Source organism: Kogia breviceps, chromosome 15 (assembly GCF_026419965.1).
Source record: "Kogia breviceps isolate mKogBre1 chromosome 15, mKogBre1 haplotype 1, whole genome shotgun sequence".
In the NCBI taxonomy this organism is placed as follows: domain Eukaryota; kingdom Metazoa; phylum Chordata; class Mammalia; order Artiodactyla; family Physeteridae; genus Kogia; species Kogia breviceps.
Window position 1 is genome coordinate 26,725,135 of NC_081324.1, and position 15,266 is coordinate 26,740,400.

The window sequence follows — 15,266 nt, forward strand, 5'->3', positions numbered from 1 at the left end:
AATTTCAATATAAAAAGTTCTAAATTATAACCCAGTTATTTTTGTAATACAAAACTCATTTCCCATAAAAATAATATTTTAGGTAGTTATTAAGCCAACGCAATTTATAATTTAACTAGAAAACTATAATCCTTCTATGACACTAAAGAAAATACACATAAGCAGTCTGTCTCTCAATCCCCTCTACCTCTTTTCTTAAACTTTTCTAAAACACTAGTACTTTTAGAAAAAGGTTTAAATTAGAAAGAATGTTGGAAGAAAGAGTTTTGAGGAACATAATGAAGGAGACTTGGAGGCACTGTGCAAGGTTTTCAAAGGTAATAGCAATAGGTTTCTCAGAGAATAAAATATCACTCTTAAGAATCATCACAGAACCAAGATAAACAATGCAAGACAGGGAGAGAAATTTTCCTGACATAACAGAGACAGCAACGGAAAGAAAGGAGTTGGAAAAGACAAAATGAGAACAACTGTAAAGGAATTAACAGGGGCACTGCACACTGAGAGGCAGAAGAAACAGTGCAGCACTGCACTGCAACAGCCCCACAGGGCAAACTGTAACAGCTCCCTCCCCAAACTACAAGGTCGGTAAGCGAGTGAAACCACAGAGAAGTGGGAATGGGATTGCTGGTGGGGGTGGGAGGTAGTATCAGGTCATCTGGGTAATTTTTACATGTTTGGCATTTTTAACTCAAGAAGTACATACACTGAAATCTACCGATGCCTACAATTACTGTCTTAGATATTCTCATTTTTGCTTTCTTGTGATTAGGAAAAACAAATGACATGCTACCCCAATCTTTTCTGTTATAAAGGGCACCCTGGAAGCCACAATCATCTAATGCACGATGTCTCTTAGTTGGCTTGCTCTCCTCAGCAAGGAAAATAGCTGCCAGGACACATGCATACTGTATCATCAGAGAAAGGGGTGAGGGGGGAGGGAGACCAACCTGCCTCCGCATTCAGCTCCTCTAGAAGCCCGCTGGTCCTCCAGGTAGCTCCTGTGTCCTGGCCTCCTACAGAATTACTGTGCTCTTGAACTACTGCAGCCGCCAATAAATTGTCCACATTTACCACTTCTGGCTCAGAGCTGGTGTCAGACATATCATAATGAGCTACAACTGGAGGTCCATCTAGGGAGGAAAGAAAATGTATACTTGTATCTAACTTGTGGGGTGAAAAATACTTCTGCAACTAAGAGCCCCCTAAATGCCAGTTGTCTTTATCTTATGATTCTACATGGTCAGAAAAGCTGCACTTTATACAATCTAATATTTTGTACATGATATGAACGTGAAAGAGATAACCCAAGCTTACAAAGATGAGGGACACATTTGGGAAGGAGGAAAAAGGGTGTTATTATGAAGAACAAAGACAAGAATATACTGAACAAAAGTTACACTGAATTCCTCTCATTCTCCTAAAGAGCAAAAGATTAAGAAAAAGGTGAAGACTCTACAGAGAAAGTGAAACTGATTTTTTAAAGAAAAACACTGATGCAAACTATTAAGCTCAATTTATATTTTAAGAGAATGAATCTAGTTTCTTCCTCTTAGTAGCTAATACTAGAAGTCCCTAATAGATTCAGAGAAGAAAATCAAACATATATTTTTCTACTTTAAGAGCTCTACTTGACTGACATCTATTTCCAGTAAAGCTCTTTTATAATATTAGGGATGTTATGCATCTTACAATATTCTACAAAAAGATAATGCTCATGAAATCCATCTTCAGGATTTTGCTTTGGATGTCTTATGAGGGATATTTCTATTTTCTTTTCCCTGAGAAAAACAACCAGCTCACACTCCAACGAAATGATACACGACCTTATGGGTTATTTGAGAGGAAGATATTAAAATTCTTAGAAAAAAGAGATCCCTCCTACCTCCAAATCACCCTAACTAGCTGAAAATGGCAGCTGAGCTCTGAAGTAATTACACTGCAGTGATTCATGCTAAAATAATTCAATATTCATGCTTGTAGAATCATGCTTTAAATTGCTACTCTTTTCTAATATAAAAGCAGAAAGCAAAAATAAAGTTTTCAGTCAACTATGAAATACATCCCTTACTACTACTGCCATTTTAAAATAAAATGCTTTTCCTCCCCCAACAGCTATTTATGAAGTGCAAGCAAATCACTTATTTCCATAAAGATTTTTTAATATCATCCAACAAATTAACATTAAACAGACCTATTTTATGAAACTCTTGACTATGAAGGAATACATATGCCAACGAATCATTAAAATAGAACACAATGAAGGATTACTGTTTTAATACAAACATCCATTGTGTAAACTGTCACTAAACAAAACATGGAACACACTTGGGGTACTTATCCCTTAAGACTAAGTTCCCAAGCCATAGGTTTATGTAGCAACATTTTTAAAATAAAAAATGACCAAACATAAAAGTAAATGAGTTGTTAAGTGCCACCGTATAAGGAACAGACATGTCACAATATGAAATTCTGACGATCATGACAATTTCAGTTGACTACTTAAGAATAATTTCCAATTCCCAAAAGGGTAAATCATGTTCATAAAATTCAAGAGTGTGGCCTCAGTATCAGTTAGTAATGGATTTTAGATCAAATAGCAAAAAACTGGTTTATGTCTGAGGTTTTTCTTTTCTAAAAAAGAAAAGAAAGCTGTAACATTTATGGAGTTCTCGTCAGAGTTCAAAATGATTATTATGGAATTAAGATACTGTGTGATGTCCAAATATTTGGTTGCAGAAGGGTCAAGTACAATATTGACTATTTGACCAAATGTTCTATTTTTAAAAGGGCTTTATTAAGTGTTTTGTGTTTGAAAAAAAATAGTGATTTATTTTAAAATTTATATCACAAATACCATTCACAACCTCTTGCCCTCACATTCCCCCCACCACAACCACCAAATTGAGGCAACAGGTCAAGTCAAAATTGTACCACTCCTACATGTGAAATCATGCAAAAAGTATAAGTGTATATGTACATGCAGAGTAACATCACCTACCCATGGAAATAACTTGTCTGAAAGTCTTCATCAGTAGGATATACAAGCATAAACTTGTTATCTGGCTTCATTCTTGTATCTTCCATATTTCCAAACAGCACACCTTATAGCTTAGCTTAAATTTAGTATTCATCATAAACAAAGACAGTAATATTTTCACATTTTAATTATACTTAAAAATGAAAATAAATTATCACTGTCAATTTTTATATCTAGTATATTCAAACAGTGACCAGTCAGTACTATACCAACTTTAATAAAGTAAAGGAAAGGTTGCCTTTCCAACTCTGCCTTCCAACAAGAAACCACAATTAAGGATCTTGTGTTCCAAGGTCATCTTACACTTATTATTAGCAAACCAAAATTAAATAAGATATGTTTAAAGCACTTAGCCTCAGGGCTTGAACTTTGAACCACTAAGTGTGAATATTAGCTAACTGATGGGGACAATTTGTGATATTCTTTTAAAACACAATTCTTGCTACACAGCAGAATTAAGAGACAGGTAAGATCCTTTTAAAATAAGTATCTCTTGAAGGAAAAAATAAAATCAAACCACTGAGGAGGAGCTAGAAAAACTCAGCATATTAATAACAGAAGCAGCTATCTACGCTTCCAGTTTGACTCTACCAATTCATTACAGGATGGAATAAACATGAAGCTACTGTCCTTCCTCTCATTGATTGTTAAAACAACTGCACCGCTACTAAGATTATTTTGACTTTCAAAAACATCAAAATAGTCACTTCAAGTAAAATTACACATGGAAACATTTCCAATTTAAAATGTAGTCACTAAGCAGTCCATGTTTACAACATAAAAGGTTATCCAAACCGTACATTCTCCCATTTGGTATCTGTCAATCTTACAACATCAATTTATAATAATGAACTTACTAGTTTTTCTATAGTCATTAAGAGCATCTCTCTATAAAGGTAAATTTAACACAATTATTTAATAACTATACTTGGTCTGTAGTTAATCCAAGTGCAGTTTCTTCTCCTGATTGAAATATCTTGAAATTTTTGCTGCTCATTACAAGGGAAGAAAAATAAAAGGTCAAGCAATCCACCGACTATGTTTTATTTAAGAACATCAACTTGTCTATATTATGCTAGATAGGTTTGCGTCCTCTCTCTGACCTCCTAGTCTATAAACAGGTTCTAACTTTTCAAATACCAAAATACAGATGTATCTGTTCATCACACATTCTTGATACAGTGAAGTTTACCCCTGCGTGACTTTAAACCTTCTGTATTATTATCGACAAATGTTTAATTTTATGAATTAGTTTCCTTTTATACAAATATGTTCTCTTCTAAATCTCATGAAAAAAACTGAATCACAAAAACAAAGCAAAACAAAGCCTAACATCCTTTACTACGTTTATCTCTGACAAATCCCTCTTTTCAAAGTTAACAACAAAAAGCACAGAATTTTAGAACTATATAATACATAATTTACCAGTCTCATTTCACAGATGAGAAATTTGAGTCGTCGGTAGGTGAAACCAGAATAGTTTACAGTTGTTAAGAGTGGTGAGGGAATGGGAAATATACAGAATGAGACTGGGAGCAGCATAGGAAGTACACAGATTTTTGGCAGCAAATACGTAGGTTAAAGTCCTGCCTACTTCTTAACTGTATGACTCAGTTTGTTCACAGGGTTATGGTGAAGGTTAAAGACATAACACAGAACACAATAGTTCAAACACTGGTCCAATGCCCCACCTTTCCATTATAATTAGCACCTACCCTACTTCATTATTTCCTTGCTCATCTTTGTATTTTGTATGTAAACTCTGCTGTACACAGCCTGCATGCAAGAAGCTTTGAGAAATCATCACTGACTAGGCTAGTGCCTTCTATATTGGTCATAGATTAACCCACTTGTTAAGTAAATGCTTTGCTGGGATTAATGAGGTCATTACACATGTGGCTTTCATATTTTTATTTTTGTTTGAAGTGAAATGTCAGCTTGGATGTATTCATATGAAAGTGTTTCAAAGCCAAATACAGATCATTTGGGATTATTTCATATTTGGCATCATTCTTGCCTACAGAGAGAGCCCTTCCACTAACACAAGTTTTGTCAGTCTCCCTAATGAAATCTAGGAAATAGGAATTCCTCGTGTATCCCAGAGATATCTGGAAACACCACTCCTCCTTCTCTCTCTATTGCTAAGACTTAGGCCCAAGAAAAGGTGGGGCAAATGGACAAATACAGTGTTTGCTCATTCAATTCCCATTTCAATGGCTATAGTAACATACAATAAAACCCAGAATAAATTCCTTCTCTCCTCTTTACTACAGCCAATCTCCCCAAACTCCTCACTAGGAGAGAAAAAAAATCGACCTTGCTGCAAAGGACCCCACAGAGGTTCTGTTGCCCCAGTCCTTAAAGGGCCTAACTAATAAACCCAGTGCCATTATCTACATCTAGAGTGGGAGGGGGTGGAAATCACACTCAGCCTCAATCCAGATAGTGAGATTCAAAAAAAGTTACATCTAAAGGAAGAGTTCTTAGAAATTACCTAGCCAAGGAGTCTAAGAAGGAGGAGCATGTGTGTGGCGACCAAGTAAGGAAAAGAGGTGTAGGGGAAATAAGGTGTGGGCCTGAAGGATTGAGAAAAAGGGGAAAACCTCAAGAGTTGCAGAAGGAAATCTGCATTTTGGTAGAACCTACCCAATAAGAAAACAGCTTTTTCATTACACATCTAAATATTTACCAAGATGAAAACTAATTATTTTGCAAATGAGAAAAAATACTTGAGAATACATATGCTGTATTTTATTACTATCAATCAATATATATATTAATATATATACACACATGGAGAGAGTTAACAAGTTGAATTTTTTAAAAAGTCATTTTCAAAGCGTCTCTTGGAAAAGATAACTACATCAACCAGAAAAGACAAAAAATCTATATAGAAAAGTGCCATCTCTAGAAAAACAACTTTAAATACCAAAAACTGTGTATCTTTTCTTTATAATAGTAGCATAAAGCTATTTTAACAAAAAGAAAAATAAGAAGATAGTGCTAAATGAAAATGAAATGCAGCAATATGCACTGAAATTTTATGTTTAAGAGTTAAAAAAAATTTTTAAATAAAACTGAGTCAATAACTATTTTGTAGTTTTCGCATTATATTCATCTCAATTATTAAAAATTTAGATGTTATAGTTTCCAAGGGAGGAATAAAGTTTTAAGGATTATATCTGTTCTTACATCATACTGACAAAAAACAGGTCATTTTGCCCACCCAGAAAAGTTACTACCTATGATACTGATGAAGCGTTAACTTTGAAAGTATCAAAGAAGAGGTAAAAGGAAATATTCAAGATTAAATACAGAAAACAAGGCACCTGAAGAGGTCATCATCTTTCAATTTATCTTTGTATTTCAGGGACAAATCCACAACCTACTGCTTTGAGGATTCAGATCTATAGAGAACAAAACTAAAATATCTGCACTACATACACGAAGGAAGAAGATGAAAAACAGATATGACTTTAGCTACATCCTCATGTTTATGTACCCTGCAAAAGATACATCCATTCCAGCTTTTTGATTATTCCTCAATGTAGTCTAAATTTTGATATTTTCTAAATATTCCTCAATTTTTAATAGGATAACTTAGAAGGACATATGAAAGAGAAGAATCTCCACCTTTTATGTTAACACTGGTATTCTGTTATTTTCTTTTTTGATATACCAACTAAAAAAAAACCTGAAAATTATCCAAAAAACATCATGTAAAATCTATTATTAGTGATACCTACAAACTAATGCCATTCATTTCATTATGGAAAAGCAGGTTTCCTGACTCAGGAACACCTAATGTGAATTAACTGGCACTAATGTAATATGATCCTAAATTGAGTAACAAGAAACATTTCTTTTTCAAAATTTTTATTTATCTAGGTTAGTTGATACACTTCAGATGCAGAGTTAGGTAAAAGATAAAAAGAAAATGCAATAAAAATTAAAATCACAGTAATTTGATAACATTCTTCCCAAATCTTAAAGTTATAATGAATACCTTCATTACCAAAGAATACATTTCCTCGTGGATTATTATTCCTTCATTTCTTAGGATGTCTTCTACTTTAAGTTGTAGTAATTTAAGATACTATGAAAAGATCTATTCATTACTAGTAAACTAACAGTTTGGTTTCAATCCCCACTAACTCTCCTAAACTTCACAGAAATTAAAAACAGAAATCAAGAAAAAATGAAAAGTATAGAATTCGGAAGTTATTCACGTTGATTACAATTAATGTACTCATACAACTGTTCTAGACAAGTTAAAAAGACAAGTTTCTTATCTGTACAATGATTAAGGGCATATACACCATTTTTAGAGAAGATTTTGAGAATCATTCTTTGAGAACAATTTTTATTAGAACAAATTTAATAGTAAATTAATAAATTTTCAGTTTAATAAATTTGCTGAAATTGTTTTGATACTGTATTTTCTGACATGTGGAACTCCACAAAATCTTTTTCATTGTGCCCTCACTGTACCATTTAAATAATACAAACAGAAGAGAGGAAATCAGTACAAGTTAAACAAAATATAACAGGTAATTATTTTTAAAAGTCACCTTCTGTGAAATAACTTGCCTATAATATGTTACTCTAAATAAATGATGATACATAGCATGAAGTCTATTCACCATCTTTCCTATAATTTTCATATAACTGTACCATCAGGCAAATTTAGCTGTATATTAAAAATGAAAATTATCAGTAATAATCAATCTGAGTGCTTTGTTTTGCTCAACAAAAGGAATCACTATAACATTTCTTTCATTAACAGCAGATTTAATACATTTTAAATGACTTCATTTCTAATATTCTGACTTGCATACAAATTTTAAGTAATAAATCTAATTAAATTGAGCTATACCTTGACCCAGAGACCAGAGTCTCTGATGTTAAATATACCTAACACTAAGGAATGATGTAAAATAAACTAGTTCATGTATATTCTTTTACTCAGTCGGCTAATGAAACAAACAAGTGGTCCAAACCTTCACTTGGTAATCTAAGAAATAGATTTTCCCCTCTTAACGTAATCACCCTAACTAGTATGTGGGCAACTCTTTTTTAACACACATTTAGGAAGCAATAAATGGATATATTAATGACCTGAATCCATTAAAATCTCTGTAGACTATTGCATAGTTATGTCTCCAGCAACCTGCCAACTATAACATTAATAAAACTACAGAATTAATTATTTCAAAATTCTGAAGGTGGGTACACATACACGAGCACGTGCACAAACATACCCCCTTGAGACTAGGCTTATTCCTTTGACTTTGTAACAAAAACCAGGCTTTTCTCTTGGAGCCCCAAAATGACAGAACCTTTAATCTAAATTAAAAAATAAAAACCACTTCATGCAAAATATTAAGTTTTAAGATCTTAATTTTACTGAACTGTGTTCTAAATTAAAATTTTATTTGAGCTCTTATTACACTCAAGTTTTAATAAGCACACAAAGTACACATCAATATAATTAAAAGTTATCATCTAATGAGTGGCTCGAATAACCTGATAATTATAACCTGCTGATTAAATTCTCTTAAAATGATTAGGAATCTAATGTCCTAGAACACTGAACTAGTATAAACTAGGCAGAAAACAGTCTATAGACAGATTATTAGAAAACACATTTATCTTCACTGCCCCCCCCTTTAAATACCAGCAACTAAATTCCATATGTACCCATTAGAGATGACATAATCCAGATACGGGATTATATTCTTAAATAAAAAGCATTTGCACCATGTCTAGATTAATGCTATAAATTGAAAGAAGCTTCTGTCCAGCATTAGCCCTTTATACACTACAAAAAGTCCAAACAGGATGTATTTCTTAACCTTCTTAAAATTCTAGGAAAATTAAGGGAATTAAAAGGAAGTTAAGGGAAGACCACTAGGCACTTCTAAAACAATATCTACATAAAAATGCCACCACATAATCCAAAAATAATTCCCACTTCTTTGTATTAGTACGTATAAGTACTATAATCTTAGGAATACAGACTTTGCTTCAGTGAAAGAGAATTCAACAATCCACAACAGCAGTCAAGTTTTTTTAAAACTACTTCAAATACTTAATACTTCTTTGCCCATAATACAAAACCAGATTTTTCTGAAAGAAGAAATTTTAAATTGTGCAATCTGGAAAAGGTATAATCACTTTAAAGCACAACTCATATAAAAAAACTACTGTTTTTCAAAATAATACTCTTTTAAGACGGCAACACATTTTCAAGGCACTGTGAGAAACTGAAAATTGGGGAAATCTGTATATATGTTTCTGCTATAAAATTATTCTTAAGGTTAAACTCTCCAAACCACAAAATGTCAACTTTTACTTCAGAATAAATTTTAATACTTTGGCATATATTCTATGAATTAAATCAATATTTTCTGGTGTTCCTTTTCTACCAAAACCTCTTTCCACATCTTTATCCAAAATTATGTAGAAAAGGATTCCCAAAATTATTGTTTAACACCTCCTCAAATATTCAAAATATTATTTTTACCATGAACATCAATTATTAAAACCTATGATTGATAATTCCATTCAATTGATATTTTCCTCTAAAAGGCAAAAAAAATCTGTAAATCTCCTACTCTGTTATCTAATAACAACAAGAATTAGAATATCCCAGTCAATACTAGGAATATGTGTATATGTTATTCTTAAAGGATTCATTAATTATTTTCTATTTTAAAATTAAAAGGCATTCCACTATATGCTTAATATATGAAATATTAAATCATGAAACAAAAAAGAAACCTGTTAAGTGCCTGAAGCAGTTTATACATGCATAGAAAAGCAGTCATGTTAACATGCTGAAATTAAATTAACATTTTCTTATATCTAAGAATCCATGCCTAGTAAAATTTGTGATCCCAGGGAGAGTTGAAGACAGAACAAACATCCCTGAAAACATCTCAACTACAAGTAAAGATTACAGATTAGTTAAAAACCTGTCAGTCACCCAAAACCAATCTGCTCTTCCTGTTGATATAAAACTTAATTTAAAAAAAAAATTGGCGGAAGTAGTTTACAAGTGTTGCACTATCATTTCAGAGAAACTCCCAATTCTCATATATCAAGTTCTAAAAAGAAAAAAACCACAATAGTCATTTTTCACTTCTAAACTAGAAAAGCAAAATAAATTGACTCAGTCTGTTACAGTTAATTTACAAGGTATAAATGTCTGAATATAGAACTAAATAGAAAAAGTGGTGACAATTTTTCTGAGTAGTTACTGGTAAATTACTAAAATAAAACAGAGGTCTTTATTGTTTATACAGTCGACCCTTGAACAACACAAGGGTTGGCGCTCCCACCCTCTGCACAGCTGAAGAAAATCCACATAAAGTGTTACAGTCTGTGGTTCTGCATCCACGAATTCAATCAAGCTCAGATCGTATAGAACTACAGTACATATTTAGTGAAAAAAATCTGCGTATAAGTTCAAACTCCTGTTGTTCTTGTGTCAACTATACATGAAACTCCAAATATGCATGCCACCTATCTTTCCTCTTGCAAAACACAGAATTAGATCTTTTCCAAAGTTGCAACTATATTAAATATTAAAATAACCTTATTCATGTTATAAAGTTATAAATTTGAAGGGAAAGACTACTAAGTTTTTATTATAAGTAAACCCAGCAGAAAGTACAATTTTAAAAAAACAGGTAATGTTACCAAAGTTATATATTCCTACTGAAAATTTTCTTCCTAATTTAGCTTTTTCTCACAATATTCCTACCAACCCAGAAAAGATAAAATACCAGTATCTCCCACTCCTAGGCCACACATTAAAAATCTATTATGTTGCAAAACCTTTCAACACCTTTCAACCCTTTGACACACTCCATGGGCTCTTTAACATAACATTTATTTTCAGTCCAGGAACTGAAAACAAAATTAAATTGGTAGTACATTAGCCAATACACTTAGTCACTAGTAATTAAAAAACCCATTCAATACACACCCTTAATAGAGTGACCATTTCATCTGTATCCTCTAGAGGTACCCTTTACATCAGAGTACCAAACAATTCCACTGGATGATGTTTGCCAGGTTATTGGCTCAGGCACTGAGCTTTAAGTTAAAGTTCAAAATAAAAATTTATCTATGTAACAATGAAAACTACTATTTTTCTCATGCATGAAATCAAACTTGTTTCTAATCCGCTTTCCCTACAGTATCTTACATAGTAGGTACAGAACATTAATTTGCTCGAAAAGTAATTCATTCTTCCTGCATACAAAGGCTATTTAATATAATTCATTAAAGACTAGCAACAAATTAGTTCATTAAATGACATACGAAAGAATGATAGAAAAATGTTCATGCAATATATTCACCCATGACCTCCAGAGCGGGATGAATTACATCATTCCTCCTACTGGAATCAGAAGGGAGTCAACAGTGTTTGTAGAGAATAATGCTAAGAGACTCTCAGGTAATTAACTACTTAGCTACTTTGGATTCACTAAGATTCCCTATTTTATATTTTATTTATATTTTTGCATGAAACAAGCATAAAGATGAGGATCACTCCTACCATCGTATAAATATGGTTCTATGTTCCAACCACATGTAACAAAACTCAAGCTAGAATTTATCAAACTCTGTTCTGAATATCTAATTTTTTAAAAAGAAACTGTTGGGCTTCCCTGGTGGCGCAGTGGTTGGGGGTCCGTCTGCCGATGCAGGGGACACGGGTTCGTGCCCCAGTCCAGGAGGATCTCACATGCCGCAGAGCGGCTGGGCCCGTGGGCCATGGCCGCTGGGCCTGTGCGCCCGGAGCCTGTGCTCCGCAGTGGAAGAGGCCACAACAGTGAGAGGCCCGCATACCACCCCCACCCCCGCAAAAAAAGAAAGAAACTGTTTACTATTATAATTTTTAAAACATCATCAAAAGAAACTTACAATGGGCAAAAGCATATTCTTTCTTACACAATTCAAAAAGCAGACAGTTAACACAATTTTGTGATAGATTCAAAGGTTGTTCTGTAATATTCCCATTTTCAGCAAAGTTAACTGGAAAACTGTAATGTCTTTGAGAACTCTAATGTACGTCAACATTGTGACAAGTCACAAAGGGCTGCTGTGGCAGTTCTTGGGAATCAGGCATCTGCATGTAAGCACCTGACTGGGTGACAGGGGAAATTCTTTGGCCAACTAGTTGCATTTTAAGTTCCCTGGGTTCCAGTAGCTGCTTGTTATCTTCGCCAGTGTCAAGTAGAGTTAGCTTTTCCATCCACACTGGGAACTTCTCTTTCTGCCTCTGCATCTTGGAACAGCTCATGGCCTCTTCTAGGACACTGCCTATGTAGCACCTATCACACACAGCACCCCTGTCAAGTAATCCTGGATTTTCCCTGGGCGCTCCTTCAGATCCCCCAGCACAACTGAAGTCAGCTTTAAAGACACTGAGGCCATTTGATAAAACATCGTTAAATCAGAAAACTGTATTTTTATTAAGACATGTTTATTCAGGAAAATGGCATAAGCATTTATTAAGAACAGCCATATAGGTATAGCACTCATAAGGGGCACTTAAATTAATTAACAACCAAACAAAAGTAGGTAATTCTGAGAAACATAACACGATACTACCATTTTTCATAGCTTCACTGAATCTGTGGGGGATTGTGTATTCTGTTACTATACAACTATTAATCTGTAACAGTGGTTTTCAACCTTTGCTGAACATAAAGACCTGGAATGGTTTAACAAATACCAAAACCTAGGTGGCTCCCAGACATTAGAGGTTTGTTTTGTTTTAAGCTCCCCAGGTGATTCTAATGTACAGCTTTGATTGAAAACCACTGCATCCCTGAATATTTTCACACTATGACTTTAAAATTCTAAAAGTTGTTTTGACAGCTGACCCATAATAAATCAGTATACAATAGTTGTCAGCTAATTGATTTTTATCAAATGCTCTTGTTTTAAGTTAAAAAATTTTTTTTCCTTATGGAAAAACCACATAAAGGGGACTTCCCTGGTGGTCCAGTGGTTAAGAATCTGCCTTCCAATGCAGGGACATGGGTTCGATCCTTGGTCAGGGAACTAAGATCCCACATGCCGCAGGGCAACTAAGCCTACGCGCTCTAGAGCCCACGTGCCACAAGTAGAGAGACCACATGCTGCAACTACTGTTGCGCACTCTAGAGCCTGAGTGCCAAAAGGAAAAATCCCGCATGCCACAACGAAGATCCCATGTGCCGCAACTAAGACCTGACTTAGCCAAATAAAAAAAAAAAAACCCACAGAGGATATGCATAATGTCCATGTGTACCTCTGGGTCAGTTTTTTATAAACCCTGGTCTGTGCAACGTGCTAAAAGGTATGCCTCAAAAAAAAAAAAAAAAAAACAGTTTTGTGGTTAAGTTTGGGATATGCTACAAATCATATCCTCCCCACTTTGGAGAGCACATTAACGGCTCCGAGTTGTCCTGCAGTAAAGAAATCTGCTTCCACATGATCCAGCACTTTCCAAATGTGTGAATAGTGTACAGCTATTAATAGCAAGTAGAACAGTGGTTTCATAGGATTCTAGTTTTAGGATATGCTCCTCTGCATACAGTGTTTTATCCTTGAACTAGGCCAGATCAGTTTTGGTTTGGGTCCCATATACTTTGGGTTTCTAATAAAACTAATTATACTGAACTCTTCATTTCTTCAGGGAGCTATTAAAAATGTTACATCCTCAGACCACTCTTCACTACAGTATCTAAAATAGCTTTTCTACCCCATCATTAGTCCATCTTTATCTCATCTCTTATATTCTGCTTTATTATCACAGTGTATATCCCTACCTGATAGCATATGATGAATTCATTTATTATCTGTCTCCTCAGAAAAGATTAAGTTTCATGAGGGCAGGGACTTTTCATTCACTATTGCATTCCCAAAGCCACATAATAGGTGCCCAAATATTTGCTGAATGAATGATTGATGGAATCAATCAATCTTGGCCTTATACCATCTACCTATACCAAGAAGTCTTATAAAGAACTACCCTATGAAATGCTCTGTTGTATTTATCTCAGGGTATTTCTGAAAATATGGTTTACTTTATCTCATAGTGATTTTTTATGAATAGATAAAAGAAAAATTTCCCAGGTCTCAGTATCAAGAAAAGAAGTGTTTCTCCTAGAAAATGAGAACTGCTTACATCATGCCACCTCTTTTCAATGCCTTAAAGGCTATGGGACAAATTTTTAGCCCAATTCTACCTAGCAAACAAAAACCTCATGAAGTTTATTGTTATCAACTTTCCCTCTAACTTCATTTCATTCCTCCTCCCCTGATTACTCCATTCCATCCCCTTTCTTCATATTAAAAAAAAAAAAACAAGGGCTTCCTTGGTGGCACAGTGGTTAAGAATCCGCCTGCCAAGGGAGGGGACATAGGTTCAAGCCCTCGTCCGGGAAGAGCCCACATGCCACGGAGCAACTAAGCCCATGCGCCACAACTACTAAGCCTGCACTCTAGAGCCCGTGAGCCATAACTACTGAAGCCCACGTGCCTAGAGCCCGTGTGCTCCGCAACAAGAGAAGTCACCACAATGAGAAGCTCACGCACCGCAACAGAGTAGCCTCCCCGCTCGCCACAACTAGAGAGCCTGCGCGCAGCAACGAAGACCCAACGCAGCCAAAAATAAATTAATAAAATTAATTTATTTTAAAAAAACACCTTATTTATAAGTAAACTTCCTCAAGAAGGGCATACCTTTCCCCAAAGTGTAACATATTTAGCTTACGGAAAGTCTAAACGGAATTTAAAGAACACTAAACTTTCTTTAAACTGTTTATCCCCATTAGAAGTGCTGGGTAAACTGAAGTGTACAGGACAGGAAATGATATGACTACTTTGAAGTTTCAGATTCTGACGCTGCTTATTTTTCAACAAACACTGGAAAATGAGTATTTAAAAGCTGAATTCAAAAAACTGGTGTGAGAATACTTATGCTAAGGACAGTGAGATAAGTTGCAGCCTCATAAAGATGACTACCAGCAATAAATACTGAAAACAAGACATTTTGAAGTCTTAAAAAGAGGACCCAATTATACGTTGTCAAAACCCACAGAATGCACAACACCAAGTGTAATGCACAACGTGTCAAAACCCACAGAATGCACAACACCCTAATGTAAACTGTGGACTCTGAGTGATAATATGTCAATCTAGGTTCATCGATTATAAGAAA

The 15,266-nt window shown here is 34.5% G+C and overlaps 1 protein-coding gene across 6 annotated transcripts in view; it reads right to left on the reverse strand.

Moving 5' to 3' along the window:
• Positions 1-15,266, reverse strand: part of ARK2N (arkadia (RNF111) N-terminal like PKA signaling regulator 2N) — an 88,028-nt gene that overhangs the window by 31,972 nt on the left and 40,790 nt on the right. For 3 of the 6 annotated variants that reach the window (XM_067014482.1, XM_059041028.2, XM_067014481.1), the window contains one exon: positions 951-1,133. The exons of the other annotated variants lie outside the window; for them this stretch is intronic. In XM_067014482.1, coding sequence (XP_066870583.1) covers positions 951-1,133 — 183 coding nt within the window. The remainder of the gene's footprint in view (positions 1-950; positions 1,134-15,266) is intronic. 6 annotated transcript variants of the gene reach the window in all.